The sequence below is a fragment of the Siniperca chuatsi genome, linkage group LG6, assembly GCF_020085105.1.
Source record: "Siniperca chuatsi isolate FFG_IHB_CAS linkage group LG6, ASM2008510v1, whole genome shotgun sequence".
NCBI classification, from domain to species: domain Eukaryota; kingdom Metazoa; phylum Chordata; class Actinopteri; order Centrarchiformes; family Sinipercidae; genus Siniperca; species Siniperca chuatsi.
Window position 1 is genome coordinate 11,422,992 of NC_058047.1, and position 19,509 is coordinate 11,442,500.

Sequence of the window (19,509 nt, forward strand, 5' to 3'; positions counted from 1 at the left end):
CTCAATCCTGCTGTCAAAGTTATTGGACTAATCGATGTTATCTCGCTCCCCACCTTAAATTTAAGAATGACCTTAAATTCCTCCATCATAATCTTTTTCCTGACATCTCGCACTTCCTCCTCCCCTTCTAATGCCCGTTTTCCCGAAGATGTCGACTGGCCATCTCTTTTATCCTTCCCCCCTCCTCCTCCTTTCCCACTACTCACAATTTGTGTCCACTCCGTCTCCATATCATCATCCTCCGACAATCCACTACTATTTGCCATTCTGATCCAGTCACAAATCAGATTATGCCAAACCACCAATTCGCTAGCGTAACCCTCTTCCTCAATCGACTGAGTGACGTCGTAACCCGGGGTTTACAGGGTGACTTTAAGATAAGAGAGAACTTTATTCACAGCGAGAAACTGTGCTGTGCCCAATATGCTTCATATATATTAGTCTGTTTCTGAAGGTGCTCCTCTGTTCATCCACAAAGGCATGAAAGAGGTGAGGTGTCTATGAAGCTCGAGCATCATCCTTCTCTCTGACATTTCCACCAGAGAATCAAATTCCACCTAAACAGGATATATCTAACACCTATTATTTATGGGAGGTCTTGTTCTACACACTAAAATCACCTATAATTTAATTTTAGGACATCTAGGTTGTAGTATTATATTTAAATTCTTTTACATAGTTTTCTTAAAACAGCAACAGTAGGTTTTCTTGCTGAAATGTATGTAACACTGATCAAGAGAAATTAATGATCTGAAAAATGTCACACCCCCATAAAAACTTAATATTGCCTTTTGGAAACCAGCATATTGTAACTGAATGCACTGATTAGGACATGTTTCATTTAAGGGAGTTAAACTAGTACAGTTGCAGAGCCTGGAGTGTCCTGCTGGTAAAGGCACTGCAATCTTCCCTGTTCAGTTTTGGACAGAGTTTTTTGGTGGGGTTTTTTTTTTGGCATGTCATACGCTCTCTCTCTCTCATTTTGTTTACTGTTTTTCATTACACTGTCATTATCTAATAAAGGCAAAATGGTAGAGTCCTCATGATGTCTCTGCAACCTAGATGGTCCACCATCTTTGCTTTAGTTTCAGTGTGAGGAAATTACAGATTAAAGCTATAAAAAAACTGTACAGTAATTAAGAGCAGGAGACTGTAAGATATTAGGTTACTTTAAATTATTGTATCAAGTTGGTTTATTATTTGAAAACTAAAACCTCGATGGCACTACCAGTGCTGAGAAGATGCTTGGGTTTGCAACAATACTCTCATGAGAAGTGGAGCTGAAACAATTAGTTGATTAAATGTCAAGCATTCATTGGTTCCTGCTTCTCAATTGTGAGGGTTTGATGCGTTTCCCTGTTTTATGTATCGCTGTAAATTGAATATCTTTTGGTTTTGGACTCTTGGTTGGACAAAACAAGACATTTTAAGGATCAACTTGGGAATTGTTAACAGGCATTTTTCACTACTTTCAGGCATTTTATAGACAAACGATTAATGGATCAATCAAGAAAATAATCTGCAGATTAAAATAATTGCTAATTGCAGCTCTAATGAAAATAAATACCAATTTTCTTATTAGGTAAAACTGCACAGTAATTTTATCTTTAAGTGTCTGTGGGAGTGCTTCATTTGGCTTGTTGTGGAAATACATCATCCTATCAAAATAAAAACATTAAAAGCACCTGAAGGGTATTGTTAAAACATGATACACCTTTAATAAAGGATGCACATAAAGCTACACACACGTCTACATTCCCCTTTACCTACAGCAGTTTACTTTTCACTGCACTTCAACAACATCATGTGCTTTTACTGGTACAACAATGGAAATACACACTAAGGCAAACAGGAGACAGTTTTAAAATGGCCACTCCTCACCATCATGTAGATGGGCATATTTAAAAAGGAAAAACAAGACCTTTAACCTTGCTCTTTCCTTATACACTATACACATTAAATATATTGATAACTTCAGCAGCAGTCAGAGTCAGATGTCTGATAAATACTGTTTTGAAAAGTGCAGCAATGCAAACTGAATAAAAGCATGAGAAGGTGTCAAACATGGTAAATGGATAGTTTAAGTACTTTTTTCTGGGGAAATTAGATTTTTTGAGGATCTGAGCAAACGCTTAGATATTAAATCTGCATTAATCCCCTTGTTGTGTCAGTCAAGGGACAAAAGCATGAGTGGTACACAAGATGACACACTTGTCTGACATAAAGAGCAGCACACACTGACATTCAAATGGACACACACATAAATGATTTATGTAGCTGCCTTAAGAGGTCCACACTGGTTTGTTATGTTGACTGTGAGAACAATTAGTGTGTCAGGAAACACAAGGGCAGTAGCAATAAAAAACAAAAACAACACACCCAACATGGAATAACCAATTCCAAGTTGAAACACATCCACTGCTTGCGTTCATTTGTGCAATCATTACTGTGCATTGATATGTAGTTTGTTGATAAATTTGAGATTTTCAGTTATCTTGGTTGTTTGAATAATAAAATTATAACAATATTACAAGATAAAAGAAGCTAACAAATAATACAACATTCACAACTGTACAATCAACATGTCTAACATTATAAAAGTTGAGTCTGTTAATACTTTACAAACACAACATTTAACCCAAGACTTTCATTCAAAAATGAGATTTCCAGAGAATTTGTGCTGTCTGTAACTTAAGCCCTTGATTGGTAAAACTATAACACTTTTACAGACTGAATTATGATTATTTTTCAAATAAGAAGTTATAAATCTAGGTAATGCTGTTCAGGAAGAGAATGTATATCTTTAAAGTTCATTTGGAGATAATATACCAATCAATTAATAACAGAATTAAGAAATAACAGAATGGCATTACACCTGCCCAGGGACTGCAGTTGAAAATTAGCCATGATGGCTAAACTGGCACAATGACAGAAATTACTATTAATGCGCACTGTCCCTGTAAGTTTAAACTGTATAAATAAAAATAAATAAAATTCAAACAGGAAATTACGCAGAACATTAACGTCGTTACAGGCTTTTCCCCTGGAACCCATCAAAATGTGTTGGTTGAATACTGAGAAATTGTCATTCAAAACCTTCTATCGGTATCACAAGTGTCTCAACATTAAGATCCTTAAGAGTTTTCACATAAAAGAAAATCTCAATTATGAATTTATGAAGGTTTGCCTGTTGATTAAACACATCTTGCCCAAAACAAGACAAGGATAGAAAAAAATACTGCTTAGTAGCTTTTCAGGTCATTCTCTCAAATGAATGAACACACACACACACACACACACACACACACAAAAACAGTAGCTTACATAATGTTCACACCTTGTGTTGACCTAGTGGTCGGCAGAAAGAGCACATGGAATAAAATCTTCACAGTCACAGGTCAGATGGTTAGTGTTGTGTGGTGTTTTGTGGAATTATAATTGGTGTACAAGCAATGCCAGCAAAGGATTCTGGGAAGTGCAAATCCCTCTCCCACTCATCTGTCTCTGTGTTGTACACCTGCACGATGCTTGTGACATTGTTCAGGTGCCAGTTGTAGCCACCGACGATGTAGATCTTCCTGTCCAGTAAACAGCAGCCTGCCTCAGACTGCCCTGCTCTCATGGGACTGACGGTGGTCCACTGGTCGTTCTCTGGAATGTAATACTCGACCGCAAGCACATCAAAACAACGGTCCACATGGTCCATGCGACCGCCCAGAGCATAAACCCGGTCCATGGTGCCGATCATAGCATGCAACACTCTGGGTTCATTCATGGGAGCTCTGAAATCCCACTGGTCTGATACTGGGTCGTAGCAGTGGAGAGTTTTCTTGTCATCCAGCGAGACGCCATAACCCCCTGAGATATACAGCTTTTCTCCACAGGGAGTCCCTGCATGACCCCAAATCCTGCGTTTTAATGGTTCCACATAAGTCCACTCGTTCTTCTTTGGGCAGTAGCACTCTACAGATGACAGACTGCCAGATCGATTGCGCCCTCCGGTGGCATACAGCTGTCCGTGAAGGACGTTGAGCTGAAACTGGATACGAGCCTCCTGCAGAGGTTGGATGCGCAGCCACTGGCTCAGATGCGGGTCGTAGCGATAACAGCTGTCCACTGCCCCCTCGCCGCTGCGGTACTGTAAGTGCTGTCCACCAACGATGTACACAAAGTTATCAAGCACGGCAACACAAGCGTGACTGCACCCCGTCTCCATCTCTGTCAGCTCCTTGAACTGGCGCGAAGCGATGTCAGGAAGATGGTACACCTTGGTGCTCACTGTGCGGTCGTTGTCAGTGTAGGGCGTCCCGCCAAAGGTGATGAGTGACATGACGTCAGAACGTACTAGTGTCCGCGAAGACTGCATCTCATGCTGTCGGAAGGGAAGAATCTGGTAATTGAAGGCCTCGAGGAGATACTGGCGGCACAGCACGTCCTCCACCATAATGTTCACCGTCTGAACACTGTCCACCAGCTCAGAGGAGCGCATGAGCGGGAAGCGCACATGGCAGAGGACACTGCTGGCTTGAGCCCGACGAGACTCATCGTACTGGAGCCACCTGATGGCAGCGTGGAAGAGGTCAATCTCGCTACAGTTCTTCAGTTTGTTGCTCTGCAGGAAGAAGATGAGGCGCTCCATGGGAATGTGCAGAAAGTCTTCCTCCTCCGCAATTTGGAGGAAGTGGCGGAAGGTGAAGGCATCCACCGACTCTTTGAGGGAAGACAAGCTGAAGGTGGTGGCCATCTGGCCGATGTGCAGGCAGGTCTCCACGCTCATCGCTGACTTGAGGAACTCTTCGCAGAGCTCCACGACTGGGACCATCTGGAGAAACACAGCTGCCCCAAGGACATCCTGAATACAGTCCAGGTCTAAAGTGACCTCTGCACTGTAGGCAAAGTCAATAATATGTTTCAGCCCACGGGCGGACAAACCCTTCAGCTCAATGGTATTTTGATTTGACTCCCTCATACCTCCGGTAAACATTGCTCTGTAACACAAGAACAAGTCAATAAACTACATGACACTTTTATAATTCCATCTCTTCTAAATACAAGATACTGATTTAAAAGTGCATGAAGTGGACTTTCTATTAAGTCAGAGCACTTGTATGATGTGAAACAGCTTTCTTCTTTCTGGATTATTGTTTTGTTTAGGAGTCCATGGCAGATGAACTAAAAACTACTATCTAATGAGAAAAGTGTGCAAAACAAAGTGAAAAGTATATTTCGCTACATTTTATGTCACCCATTTGTACATTTATCAATTTATGTTTAATAATTTCTCATTTTAAAATGTCCTCACTTTCCATTTCTGGAATAAATCTTTCTACAACTTCTATAATCAGCAGGAACTGTAAATATAAATTCAGTGAAGTATAATGGCTCAAATCAAAGACAAAATGAAAGAAAACAAGGCAATTGCATCATTTTGCATTTTGTTGAGTTACACATTTCTCCCTCCTTTAACTTCCTCTCCCAACTGAGTAGCTTTTAATATAGTTGATCTGTGAACTGCAGCTTACTCGAACAGTGCACTCAGTGTAAATTGCTCTGGATAAGAGCATCGGCTAAGTGCTTCCAATTTAAAATGTAAATGGACAGTGAGAAGTCTTGTGATTTCGACTAACCTGAAGTAATCACTACAGGCGGCCAGCACAGCTTTGTGGACCTGGAAGCGCTCCTCATTGATGGCCAGCACAACGTCAAGTAGTTGGCCCTGAGCCCGCAAGACCGACAAGCCCTGGAGGAGGGTGGCACTGTGGCTTGGGGCAGAGAATGTACAACGCAGGGTGCTATTCTTGTTAGCCATACTGGAAAGAAAAAAAAGGCCTTGTCACAATCAGTGAATCAAGGGATCCTACGCTTTTTTCAAATAAAACTCCCTTATTTTTTCCAGTGCTTAAATTTTTAACTGAACTTGGAGACTTTGTTAATTGTTTTATATAATATATATACTGCTAGAAGTTGTAATATTCTGGCCAAGCAGGCTGTATAGCTAAAATGTGATCTGTATGTGGCTATCTAATGACTGGTGTTAACTCAAGATGTCGTAGATGCAACACAGCAACGCTGTGATGGAAATTTAATATAACCTGCCAAAGTCGGGGGGGAAATGCAATCTGTAGTGTACAGTGTCGATGCCTTAGTGAGAGCGTATCTGCACACAGGAAAAAAACAACACTGCTATGAATAGAAATTACAACGCTCTTTTTAGACTATTCATTGCTGCACATTGAAGCATGATCCCGGTAGGTGGAAACATCACTACCATAGGTATGTATAAAAAAATGTCAGTGTGCAGAAACAACATGTAGGGGTAGAAAAACCCATCGCATTGGGTAGAAGTGACATTACCAGGGATAGAAATGAGAAAAAACATTACAAGATAAAAACTTAATTCAGACTAAAGGTAGAAACTTAACCAGAGAGAGTATTAACGTGTTCCTGACATCACTTTCCACAACTAAACACCACCACCACAAGTGGGACAGACAGATTTCCTAGTTGTACTGTGGCAGTCGTTTTTGTTAGTGCTTGCTCTACCGACCTGCTTTGTTAAATGAGACTCAAAAATGGCATCCAGTCACAAAGAAGGCAGATTACAGATGACAAAAATGCATCTACACACCACATGTAAGTGTAAGGGAACAATCCCATTGTTCAAACCCAACAATTTTATTTTCAGATCACAATTTAATACCGGGCAGAAATTAGGTCATGAAATATTAAATTAAAATGGACTAAAGCTCTGAGGCATTTAGACCTAAGTACAAGGACAAAACAATACAATATCAAACACACATTTATGCTCAAGTGAACAACTGGTTAAAATGAAGACAGTTTTCATGCTTTACAGTACCTTCCAGACCTGCTGTATTTGCTGATATTGTGTCTCAAGTCACTATGGCCATCTACGTCATAGATGCGCTTCTTTCTCCTCCCCTTAAATTTTTATTTTGTTGCAACAAAAGAAGCGTTTTACTTTGCTAAATACAAAAAAAGACTCTTATGAGCTGAGTAAAGAACATTAACTTTCGGAATAAAAATACTGTGGGCTGGTGTTTGAAGAAGCTGACTGAAATTTACTAACAGGCAGGACTGGAGCCAGAATGATAAATTGGCCTATTCGAACACCATATATTAGCTTTTCACAGATACATTGGTATCCGCATATGTTGTCTGATGAGAGCCAAAAGATTTTTTGCAGTGAATTAGAAACAGTCTTGTCATTACATAAGGTATTGGCCAACACATAAGATGACATTTTTACTGAATATTATGTTTGAAAAAGTGGTATTATAGTGGTTATATTATATAGTACTGGTCCCTGCACTACAGAGTGAGCCTGTTACATTAAAGGAGTGTTGCATTATGGGCTGTTTGTAGCCTTAATGTTGCTAAGCTAGTGAGTTTCTTCTTACCCTTTTATGATGAAATTAAATGAAAGGGTTTAGGAAGGCGAGATGAACCTATATGAGTTTTCTGATGGCTTGTGTTTGTGTTGTGCTGCCACAGAGAAAATGAATTGCTGGCGAGTGAAAACTAGTCAAAAGCGTTTCTCGACGTCTCGACTGAAGAAACAGACTGAGTGAGGACTTAATCATCTGTCAACCAGCCAATAATTACGAGTGTCATGATGAGGAGCTTGAAAAGTCTGAAAAATGATCACATCCCAGAGAAACTCATTCAGAAAGCAGGGCTGTCGTCTTATATTTGGGACAATACGGTACTTTGTCCACCAGAAGGCCATGCAATTTTTCTTGGTGTTTTTTTTTTTAACTGTAAAGTGACCCACATATCTTGGTCACAGTAGCCCTTTTTCACAGCAGACATTTTGACTTAGAAAACGCACAGGTATAACTAATAACAGTTATGATTCAAGTGTCCCAGTAAACGAGTAATGGAATCCTGCCATTATTAATTTTATTATTTACACCTGTGATTTTCCTACTGTGACATGTCTACTGTGGAAAAACAACTAATTTGAAGTGATCCAAAAATGTTTATGTTCTGCTCTTTTGTTAAAAAAACGACTATCGGCTGATATATTGTAGATTTTTAAACCCTCAAATATAGATATCAGTATCAGCCTCAAATATCCAGTACTGGTTGAGCTCTAGACAGAGGTGACATCAGTCAAGGTATTGTACCTGATATTATTCAACATGGCACTTTACCATTTCTGTTCACAATTTGCAACTTTGTTTAGCAAGGTGTTGCCAGTTAGGTCTTTTATTGTACCATTGTTGTCTGCACCAAACTTTGCATGTGTTTTGTTGGTTTCCTGTTGCAGTTGAAGCAAATTAATCAAGACAGTGACATTAACTTGGCCAGCGTTATTGCATCAACAGTGCCAAAAAGTATTGAAAGTATTGACTTATCCATTATAACATCAGATAAATGCTTTACCAAATCGTCAACAAATGTGTTGACGTTCACCTGTTATATCACAGCAGACTGAGTTAGGTTTTTTTACTCCTCTAAATGGACAATTGTTACATCTTTACTTGTACAAAGCGCAGGCACTATGGATGCCTGGAGGCCCGGACAGCCTCCTCGGTGTTTCCTGGAGTCAAGACGCTACGCCGGGACGCTCCAGCGGGTTCGAACTGGGCTGCAGTCGCGGAGCCGTGGAGGCTTCCTACAAGGTAACACCGAGGGACCAGTCCGACACCGTGGACACACCACATCCTAACCCCGCTTCACTCACCTGTTCTGTTGATGTTTCGAAGCAAAATCCCCGCCATCCGACTCCGCCATCTTCTAGCACAGAGCAACACGCATAGGGCATTTTCAGAAATGTTACCAGAAGGTCAACGGCACCATTGGTCTGTTCATGCTGTCTTAAAAGTTTGGAAACAGCCTGTTATTCAGGCACCGACCGACAACAGCCGTCTGTCTGAGGTCCTGTGGTGGACGCGGTGATGACCTCTCCTACCAGCTGTTGGCTACGCCTCCTTCCTCTGTACTGACAGCGCCTGGCCTCTAGGTGGCGCCACTGCTCCTTCATGTCTACAGGTGTACTGGTTCCTGTGAGGTTGACCAATGGGCCCCCAACCAGGGGCGGAAGAAGTATTCAGATCCTTTACTTAAGTAAAAGTAACAATACCATAATGTAAAAATTCTCAATTACAAGTTAATGTCTTGCATTCAACCTCTTAATTAGGTAATAGTACAAAAGAATTATCAGCAAAATGTACTTAAAGTGTCATCAGTAAAAGCACTTGAAAAATGGCCCCGATAAACTAAAATAAATGGTGCGTGTTATATTATTATACATAATATTTCTGGATTATTATTATTAATGATACATTAATGTGTAAGTAGCATTTTTACTAGTTGGCCAAGATATAACACACTTTAACTACTTTTTTGCTGTTAGTTGGTTAGTTTAATCTAAAACAGTGCATCATAGTTTATAAACTGATAATGTGTTTTTATGTAAAATCTTAACCTGCAAAGTAACCTTTAATTATAACAGTCATAAATGTAATGGGATAAAAAGTACAACACGTCTCTTCTGAACTGTAGTGGAGTATCAGTATAAAGCAGCATGTAATGGAAGTACTCAAATAAAGTAAAAATACCTTAAAATTGCACTTGCAGTACTTGAGTAATTTAGTTACATTTCACCACTGTAAACACTATGCTATACTTTTACTACAAATATTCATTGCACAGAAAACATTTGATCATAATAACAATATGATGCATTATCAGGGGTGGAAGAAGTATTTAGATCCTTTTCTTAAATAAACGTGGGAATACCACAGTGTAAAAATACTCTACTACAAGTAAAAGTCCTGCATTCAAAATCTTACTGGAGTAAAAGTACAGAAGTATTATCAGCAAAATATACTTATAATATCAAAAGTAATAAAAAAAAAGTAAAAGTACTCATCATGAAGAAAACAGTCCCATGTGAGTGTTATATTATTGTAATTTATATTCTTGGCTTATTATTACTGATGCATTAACGTGTAAGTAGCATTCTACTGTTATAGTTGCTTACTTAAGTAAGCTATTGAATGCAGGACTTGTAATGCTGCTTTTACTGCAGTGAAAGATCTGAATACTTCACCACTGCTTATCTAGAGGCCAAAACTTTTACTTGAAACTTGAACTTGAAACTTATTCCTTTGGCTATTAAGATTGGAGATTCAACAATATTCAGGAGGAAAATAGATACACTGATCCCCATTTTCCTCTGTATTGTTCATACTATGATGATTTAATAAGAGTGTTAAGTCTCATGAAATGGCTTGACAAAACCCGGAAATGTTCTGGTGTACAGACCATCAATCATTGGAATGGTTGTTTAATTGTGAAGTGTTTAAGAGAGCTGGATGCAGAATTGTCAATACATGTTACCTGGGTCACATCAGACAATATGCTATTTCTTAGATGGCTTAGATCTCAATTGTAGCTGTTCTTCAATACAAATTCCTTAAATGACACAAATTAAATTTTAAATATTGTTCCAGATCCTGTTGCTGAAGCTTTGTGACATCCCAGGATGTATAGGCTGCTTCTCAACAACCCGCCAACCAGAGCAGGGCACAAATAGAGTGAGCGTAAAAGTAAAGCTCAACCCAAAAGAGGTCATCAGCTGTGTGAAGACCACCTTAAACAAGCTGACTCTGAAACATTTCAACAGTTGATGACACAGCTGAAAGACGTGCCAGTGGATACAGAGGAGAGGTTGAACTCAGTCATCAACTTAATCTTCGAGAAGGCCATGTTGCTGTATGCCAACAAGGTAAGTCATGCATCTGTGGCTGGGTGAAAATCTTCTTTTTCTTATCTTAACTTTTAAGATACAGCAGTATACCTTATAGTATAGTATACTATTCAAAACCAGCTAAAATAAATGAATCAAAGTTAGAGACAAACAACCGTACTTAAAGGGAAACAGACAAACATAAATAAGTCTACAGCTGATGTAGATGGTACAAATTAAACAAAGGATACAAAAATAAGACCATGTTTTGGCGCTTTCTGACCTTGATTTGCTGCAATTATAACTTCATTTTATGTCTCAAATGCTCATGACAGGATTAAGGAAATATAGCAGCAGACGTTTTTCACTGCGCTGTTAATTGTAATTGTATTTCTTTCCAATGGAATATTACAATTCTTCAAAATGGATGTGAATTGACATGACATCGTCCTAACAAGGTTTCTATACGGTTTTCTCCTCTTTATGTTAAATTGTCACTGACACCTAGTTGTTCTTAGAGAGGAGGGGATTCAAATGAAAGACGGAAACATTACGGGGAAAGAATGAAAATATTCAAAAATGAAAATAATCCCAATAATTCACGTTGATTCTGACACAAAGCACAGTTAAACAGTTCAATTCAGTTCAGATCTTTATTGTCACTTTATTGTTTTTGCAGCAAGGCAGCATAAAAACATAACTCTTAAACACAATAAGACAACTGAAGACAATAAAAGTGCTGGTGCTATGCACGCAATTCAGAATAAAAGAAAGGCTGTATGATAAAAGCAAGGAAAACAGCAACACAAACAATAAAGATAAGAAAAATACAGTGCTATGCTGTGTGAAGAATCAAGAGGCTGTATGTAATGTATTAGAATTAAGAGCACTTATTACACATGGGCTAAATGAAAACTGTTGCACCAAAACATGTTCGTTTTCTTCTAATCTGTCAACAAGAGGAGTTCCAGCGCCTGAAGACAGAGCTGGATGACGCCAAAGCATCCCAGTGTCATTAATTCAAAAGTTTTATATTAGACAAAAGAACAAAATGTGTTCAGCGAAGTTATAAAAACAATGTTTTTTTAACCCTCGCCAATGATCTGCACTAAATCATCCTCCTGTCCAGTGCTCCTCTTGTACATGTGAACAAAAGTCACCTTTTAAAACTGAAAGTGCAAGTGATTTTGACAGTATGAAACTGTAACTAGTATAAATGGGAAATGGGGAAAAGGATGTGGATGTAAGACGAGGAGGAGTTGCAGAATGATAGTCTCCAGGACCACAACAGGAGCTGGATGGATAGTTGGCTATTAGATATTACAGTTTTAAATAGTTAAACATTGTTCACATCCCAATTCATAACAGATTAAAAACATTCACATGTACAGAGTAACACAAAGTTTGAGATTGTAGGAAAGATGGCAAAATTAAGCAAATGAAAACCTTATAACTTGATATTTTACTCAAAAAAAAAAACAATTTTTATGTGACCGAAGAGAGAAGTGTGTCATCGTCTTTGTGCGCATGCGCCAACATGCAGCTGCCTGTTGTCGTATCCTTGCCTGTTTTATAGTCTATTATATTTTGATTTGCTTAGAACTTCTATTCCTGTGTGCACTGACGTGATAGTGAGCAGCTGTAACAATAGAGTTTCCCCTCGGGGATCAATAAAGTATTTCTGATTCTGATTCTGACAGGCTTATTATTACTGATGCATTAACGTGTAAGTAGCATTCTACTGTTATAGTTGCTTACTTAAGTAAGCTATTGAATGCAGGACTTGTAATGCTGCTTTTACTGCAGTGAAAGATCTGAATACTACACCACTGCTAACAAGGTTTCTGTACGGTTTTCTCCTCTTTATGTTAAATTGTCACTGACACCTAGTTGTTCTTAGAGAGGAGGGGATTCAAATGAAAGACGGAAACATTACGGGGAAAGAATGAAAATATTCAAAAATGAAAATAATCCCAATAATTCACGTTGATTCTGACACAAAGCACAGTTAAACAGTTCAGTTCAGTTCAGATCTTTATTGTCACTTTATTGTTTTTACAGCAAGGCAGCATAAAAACATAACTCTTAAACACAATAAGACAACTGAAGACAATAAAAGTGCTGGTGCTATGCACGCAATTCAGAATAAAAGAAAGGCTGTATGATAAAAGCAAGGAAAACAGCAACACAAACAATAAAGATAAGATTCTGACAGGGAAGGGAAGTAAGTACTTTGGATCCACTGTAAATTCTCTTATTCTCAAACTCCTTGACTGACACCCCTCTTCTATCATGATAGTCTGCATGCAGCTCACTTAGTGGTTGTCATAGAAACGCCAGACAGACGTAGGTGTCTTTACTCTGTTGCTGTAGTTTCCACAGTCTCCTCTGGTATTTCTTTGACAGGCAACCTGAAGAGAACAAAAACTGTTGTAGGGAAATGAAAAAAAAAAAATCAACTAAATGACTTCAAAGAGTCATCGCTTTCAGAATGGCTGTTGTGTCTGTCTGCCAAAGTGTTGAAGGTAACCTCCCTCCACCCCTGACACTTGTGGTTTTGCTGCAGCTCATTTAACCTGAGAGGCATGAAACTTTTATGACATTTCTGAGAAAGACAACTGAGTTACATGAAGGCAGGTTCAATACATGGACTCTCACACAGTGAAGAAAGATCCTTCTAGACTTTACACCATACCTCATGGAAACTTTGAAAGGCTGGCATTCACTACATGGATATATTGTTGTGTTTATGTTCCTTACAACAATCAGCAAAGGTAAATAAATATGAAACCTTTATCTTTATCTGTTTTTACTTCGCTTACTGACCTTATGACAGCTTTTGGTTTACTATTAACCACTATCTGATTGCATCAGGACAGTGTAGAATACTAGACATATGAAAGTGAGAATTGTTTGCAGCAAAAGTAAAACACCAGCCACACAGTGTTGGTTAGCTTATCGGTATCATGTGGTTTCCACAGATTATATCCGCATTGTGTTGCTATGTGAAACCTTATTGAAGTACCAGCCTAGTTGTGTCTAAACTGACATTTTACATGTTGGCAGGTTATTGGGTTATTTTTTTTACAAATAGGATCTCTGTTTACTCAGTTTTGAGCTTGAGTTTGCTCAGCACAATGGGACGGAGGGGTTCAGTGCTCGGCCTGATGGACCAACCCTCTAACCTTCGTTTGGTTCTAAAGTTTGATACGATGTATAATTTATTACAAAGTGCTTCACAGTAGAACTAAAATCAAATGAGAAAAAATAAAAGAATATAATCAAGAAGTTATTTGGATTAACAGCAAAAAAGGTTAAATAGGTCACTTTGCCACATTGAGTTTGCTGCTTAAGCTGTTTTCTCTAAAGACAATGTCTTGTTTATTTCAGGAACAACTCAGTAAAATAAGTGTATAAGTAATTAATAAATTGGCTAATTTTGAAATGTGTTACTCCTAAGGGTCAACATGTAAGGCTCCTTCCAGTCCTCAGTGCTTCAGAAGTAACACTGGAGAGACCATTTACAGGTGTGAATGGAGCATGAATACGACTAAGAGCGATGTGACATTTGACCTTTACTTTAAGTGAGTATTGTTCTGTGTTTGAGCTGCAGTATTTTTAAATGGTGACATCTAATCAACCAATAACTTGTCCATGGTGATTTTGTATTTTGTGACTGTGCTGTAACAAATACTAGACAGTGGAAACAAACTCCCATCAGTCCTCTCAGTGTGCAAATGCAGAGGTTATCTCTAAAATTAACCTTTCAACAGGCAAACTTTGTTCAAACCCACATAACTTTACTTTAAATTCTAGAGGAAATTCCAAAGTTTCAAAGATACCAAATTTGTCAGGTTGAAATTTAGGGAGATGTGTCTAAAATGATGCAAAAGGTGTTTGGAATATTTGCAGAATCTTAGACTTGAGTATTTCACTCAGTTTCACTCAGTTTCACTCATAATAGGTTAAAGGTTTAACGAACGGTAAATATGAAGTTCCAGCCAGGAGGCGGTTAGCTTAGCAAGCTTGGCTCTGTCTGAAGGTAACAAAATCCGCAACAAAATCCAGGTTAAATAAATGAGATATCACGTGTTAACTACTGAGCTTTAGAGCTGCCGGTAGGTGGATTTCATTATCTTTGGACAGAGCCAGGCTAGCTGTTTTTAACAATCTTAAAGCAATTTAAGGGAAACATGGGGAAAACTGGATGCAAAAGGGTTAATATACACCTTCAGTCTAATGCTGGAGACATGTGAGATGTTCTCAGTGCCTCCTATTTTCACTGCACTAAAAGCTTTTCATATTCATCCATAGTGAAACAAAATTTGGGGGCATTAAGAAGACCTGGACTCTATTAAATGAGGAACAACTTATCAAATATCGTTCAGTTGACATTTGGGTGAAAGCTCACGTAGGAAACTCCAGCTGCACATCAACCAGGACGTCTGTTGTACTCGGGCACACAGGTACTGGATGCTCCTCTCATTTCACCCAACAACATGGGAGATTAAAACACACTGTTGTCCTGTTTAAGTAACAAGTTATCTGAGAACACATTGATGGCTAGTTGTTTACTGTAATGTTACTATAGATAAAGCACAAAAGTATGTAAATAAGCGCATTTGCTCTTCCTCAACAGTTAAGTATGAAGCACCACAAAATATTTCCATGTCCTGGTTAAACAACAACCTCCACTTAAGCTGGACAGCTGCAGAGAAGCATCCAGCTATAGCGGAGATCCGGTTCCGACGATATGAACGCCCCACAGAATCATGGGAGAATGTGAGGCAAATTTTGTTACCAAATTTATTGTATCTGAAGATGTTTTTCTACATTAATTAAAATATTTAACCTTTTATCCGTATTGCTCTTACAGAGATTAATAACAATAAATACCACCGATGAGACTCTTATGTGTGAGTAATGTGTCTTATATCTTTGTATTTCAAGTCTTTTACATGAAAAGTTAATTCAACCTTGTTTTTTCTTTGACAACCAACAGTGCATTAGTATGTCCCTCAATAGTTTCTGATGTCTCTACCTTGTCTGTGGCCCTCAGCCCCAAGCCCATTCGATCCTACTGAAGATACAAGCAGACCACAAACATATAGATTCATTTAAAAGGCTGGGTGCTGTAGTTTTTTGCAAACATTACTCAAACTGGCCTTTATATGTGCATGTAAATATTTACGGCAGCAGGACAGTGATTTTGGGATTGTCTCAAAATAAACTGCAGTGCCCCGGTTCATTGTAATGAAGGAACATGTCAGTGTGGCTCACTGATGTGTTTTTTGTGCCTTTCAGTCTGGCATTAAGTTACTATTGAAAGAGGAAAAATAACAAGAATTTTAAATGTCTCTGTTTTTCTTTTCATCTGAACAGACCAGGTCATTGTTGTGAATCTATTGAAGCATTCAGCTTACGAGGTTCAAATCAGACATCAGTCCAATCAGCCCAACATCAGCCCACTGTGGAGCGACTGGTCTTCAGTAGTGATTGTTCCTGCAGGTGAAGTCCTAGATTTCATGGTGTATTGGTTAGCACTTTGAACTTTAATCCATTGTTGTGATTGAAATAATTTGTGTCTAATGATTTACATAAATAAATAGTCTGTGCACACTGGATATCACAAATCCAAACTCAAATATGAAATTTATATCTTAGAAATATGAGTCCCATCTCAACACCATTAACATCAACATTATTTTACATTTTTTAATTTCTCAAAAGTTATACAGGTGCCTCTTTCCTGCTTTTAGAGATGGTAAACTGTGAACAGATGCAGGTTTACTGAAAATGTTTAAGATTTATTCCAGTAAAACAACTTTTTTTGTTGTAAAAGTGAGACAAAGGGGCTCAAGCTAGGTTTAAAATTATTCAACATAAATAGCCTGTTCACTAAAATGTTGTGTTTTCACTGCAGAACTTGAAGAAGAACCTGAATTCAACAAAACAACAGAACTTGTGAATGGCACTCGAAAGCTGATATTAACTTGGAAGGTAAGCCAGTGACGGGAAAACGACACCAGTGCAGAACACGTTTAAAAATTGTTATCTTTCACTAGCAAATATTGACTTTGTTCTATATTATGCAATAATGGGCTGTGGTGTGCTCCGTACAAATTCTTCAGAAAGAGTGTTCAGAAAATCAAGCATTACAATTACAAACAATTACAATTAGGAACTGGTGACTTGATGCATTAAATTTCAACTAAAAATCTATTTTTTTCATTACAGTCTCTATCATGTGCAATTGTAAATTCCTCATATTCACAATGTACCCAGTTTTCATACAACAGACAAAAATATTCCATTAAATACAATACAAATTAAAGCTGCAAGCAGCGAATGAACGGGCCCTATCACCTTCTGCACGCTGTTGCCGGAGTTTGGTCGACACAGCTCTGAATTTTCACACGTTTTGGGCGCTGCACGAAGGAGTTAAATGTCACTTCCTGTGTCCACTAGGTGGCGCTAGAGGACACCCACTAATTATAGGTCATGTTCCAGTATATCAAGTGTGGACCACACCATGAAAATTTCACATAAATCAAATGATGATTGTCACACAAGGCTTACTTCCTGTTGTGGAACAATGACTATAACTCTGGGACTCTAATCAAACGTGAAAAAAGAGCTGACGATGTGGAGCCAAGGTAGCACAGTTACTTTTTTTGAAACATCAAAACATGTAAATTCGACGCCATGCCACGGACACACCGTTCAACGAAAATTCAAGCTTTGAACAACGTTTAATCACAAAGGTCTTTTGATTGCATTGCCCAATTTTAAGTTGATCTGATTAATTCTCTAGGAGGAGTTGGTTAAAGTTAAAGTACGGAGCCTGTAAATGGTGCGGCCACACCGTTCAAAGAAAACACATAAGCTTCACAATATAAAATCATCAAGGTCTTAAAGGTCCAATGAGTAACATTTAGGAGGAGCTATTGGCAATAATGGAATATAATATTTATAAGTATGTTTTCATTACTGTATAATCACCTGAAAATAAGAATCGTTGTGTTTTCATTACCTTAGTATAAGCCGTTTTTATCTACATAGGGAGCGGATCCCATTCTATGGAGGTTACCATGTTGCACCGCCATGTTTCTACAGTAGCTCAGAACGGACAAACCAAACACTGGCTCTAGATAGGGCCATTCGCGTTTTGGGCAGATTTGACCATGTACACTCGATTTCCGTGGGGGGTGGGGGATTTAATTTTTCCTAACCCAATCACTAAAGACCAACCAAGAAAAGTATAAAATGAAATTGCCAACATATCCGCCTGAATCTAATGTAATTTTAACACTGATGCATAGACATGCCAACATACTGGTTTTAAGAATGGAGCGCATGGATGCATAATAAAACCTGGATAGGATGCCGCCACTCAGCCTTGCAAGTGGCCACTTGCTGTACTGGAGCGACAAATTCCCATACGGCCCAAAAAGCATTTTCCCCATAGGCCACTATTATAAAAGAGACGTCTGTGAAACTGTTGACAGGACACCTCAAACTGCAAACAAGGTCAATTATGACTCTTTCTATTATGAATTTTTGATCCATGGAGGCTTTATATTTGTAAAACTTTCCTTGAGCCGAGAAAAGCGTTAAAAATATCTGTGACGTCATCACAATGTAAGTCTATGGGCCGAGCGGGAACTCAGGGGCGGGGCCAGCGGGAGAAACACTACTGTGCATATTCAGTGGGGTGCATACCCTGGAAGTAAACCTGAAAGCTAGAAAACTTTTTTGGCGTAAATATTCCATTCACTAGCCTAATAAAATACTGTAGTCTACAAATACATCCTACCCCCCTCCCCTATTGATTGAAATGTAGCCTAAAGTGCGCTTCCATGGGTGCTGCCATTGTTGTGTGACGTGAGACAACTGCTTCTTCATGAAGTCAGGGTAGATGGATTTGCCCCGAGTTCACAAGTAGGAACTCCGACTTTGAGTGGCTTTCCATAATACTTTTCTAGTAGGAGGTTGGAAATTTTTGAGTTCTGAGTTGTCTGGAACGCAGCATTACCTTTAATCGATTTAGAACAGCCTCGATAGCAGCGTCTGTCTTGTCTATAGCGGTCACCATTGTTGTTATTACTCCGCCTTGGTTCGACCCACGCAAACATTTTACTTCTGTTGCCAAACACTATACTGGAACCTGATGGTTTATCTCCAAGTATGGTCAATTATGCAAGCAGAATGAACATTTTGTACTTCAATTCAAATAATTTGAAATATTGTATTGCACTGAAAGCAGCATGCATAACTTTACATAACAGTTTGCTGTGTTTGTCTGAACTGAACTCTCTTCTGCTCTTCAGCCGATGCCACATGCAGCAGCAGTAACAGGAGTGACGTACAGCCTGAAGGACACAAAGCCTTCTTATGGATGTCCATGCGAGAAAGAGAGACATAACATCACAACGAATAGTCACGTTGCTTATGTCTCGTACTCTGCTGTCAATTTCCTTTTTTTTGCCAGAAACGCAGCAGGATATTCTCCTCCAGCAACCATACAAGTACCAGCTGAACCTGCTGCAGATTTAAAAAGTAGGCCAAAGTGTGTGTGTGTGATCTTGAGTGTGTCACATGTCATGTATATTTATCCTTAAGTAGACCTATTTCTTTAAGTAGTTATTTCTTTCCCCCCGGTAGCTTGTGACAAAACGTTACTGGATGAAAAATTAAATGAGAAAACTTGCCTTGAGTTGTCCGAGCTTCAAAATGGAGATTCAAGGCCAGAAAATAAGATCACAATAACGGCAAAGAAGAAAAAAAAA

The 19,509-nt window shown here is 38.7% G+C and overlaps 2 protein-coding genes across 6 annotated transcripts in view; one reads left to right on the forward strand and one right to left on the reverse strand.

Annotated features, from left to right (window-relative positions):
• Nucleotides 1–1,693: 1,693 nt before the first annotated feature.
• On the reverse strand, nucleotides 1,694–9,033 carry klhl26 (kelch-like family member 26). 2 transcript variants are annotated; one of them, XM_044200575.1, is made up of 3 exons: nucleotides 8,711–9,032; nucleotides 5,628–5,810; nucleotides 1,694–4,988 (listed from the first exon to the last, which is right to left on the reverse strand). In XM_044200575.1, the coding sequence occupies exons 1-3, from the start codon at nucleotides 8,758–8,760 to the stop codon at nucleotides 3,407–3,409; spliced, it is 1,815 nt and encodes a 604-aa protein (XP_044056510.1). In that variant the 5' UTR covers nucleotides 8,761–9,032; the 3' UTR covers nucleotides 1,694–3,406. The 2 variants fall into 2 exon arrangements, with proteins under 2 accessions (XP_044056510.1, XP_044056511.1); XM_044200576.1 differs by lacking the exon at nucleotides 5,628–5,810 and having other exon boundaries at nucleotides 8,711–9,033.
• il12rb1 (interleukin 12 receptor subunit beta 1) overlaps nucleotides 5,819–19,509 on the forward strand; it is a 19,125-nt gene continuing 5,434 nt past the window's right edge. The window contains exons 1-11 of one of the 4 annotated variants that reach the window (XM_044200573.1): nucleotides 5,819–8,141; nucleotides 8,523–8,648; nucleotides 10,485–10,759; nucleotides 14,181–14,304; nucleotides 15,035–15,186; nucleotides 15,360–15,502; nucleotides 15,597–15,636; nucleotides 16,103–16,228; nucleotides 16,644–16,720; nucleotides 19,051–19,279; nucleotides 19,385–19,509. The exon at nucleotides 19,385–19,509 is cut by the window's right edge and continues 22 nt beyond it. In XM_044200573.1, coding sequence (XP_044056508.1) covers nucleotides 14,261–14,304; nucleotides 15,035–15,186; nucleotides 15,360–15,502; nucleotides 15,597–15,636; nucleotides 16,103–16,228; nucleotides 16,644–16,720; nucleotides 19,051–19,279; nucleotides 19,385–19,509 — 936 coding nt within the window. In that variant the 5' untranslated portion in view covers nucleotides 5,819–8,141; nucleotides 8,523–8,648; nucleotides 10,485–10,759; nucleotides 14,181–14,260. Of the gene's footprint in view, nucleotides 8,142–8,522; nucleotides 8,649–10,484; nucleotides 10,760–13,299; nucleotides 13,495–14,180; nucleotides 14,305–15,034; nucleotides 15,187–15,359; nucleotides 15,503–15,596; nucleotides 15,637–16,102; nucleotides 16,229–16,643; nucleotides 16,721–19,050; nucleotides 19,280–19,384 lie in introns of those variants that run through there. The other 3 variants (XM_044200574.1, XM_044200571.1, XM_044200572.1) reach the window with 3 other exon arrangements.

Excerpts from the sequence above, each read along its gene's own strand:
- klhl26 (XM_044200575.1), bottom strand. The coding sequence starts at position 8,760 with ATGGCGGAGTCGGATGGCGGGGATTTTGCTTCGAAACATCAACAGAAC. Across the intron at positions 5,811-8,710 it reads TCGAAACATCAACAGAACAG|TATGGCTAACAAGAATAGCA; the intron begins GTGAGTGAAGCG and ends TTTTCTTTCCAG. Across the intron at positions 4,989-5,627 it reads GCCTGTAGTGATTACTTCAG|AGCAATGTTTACCGGAGGTA; the intron begins GTTAGTCGAAAT and ends CTTGTGTTACAG.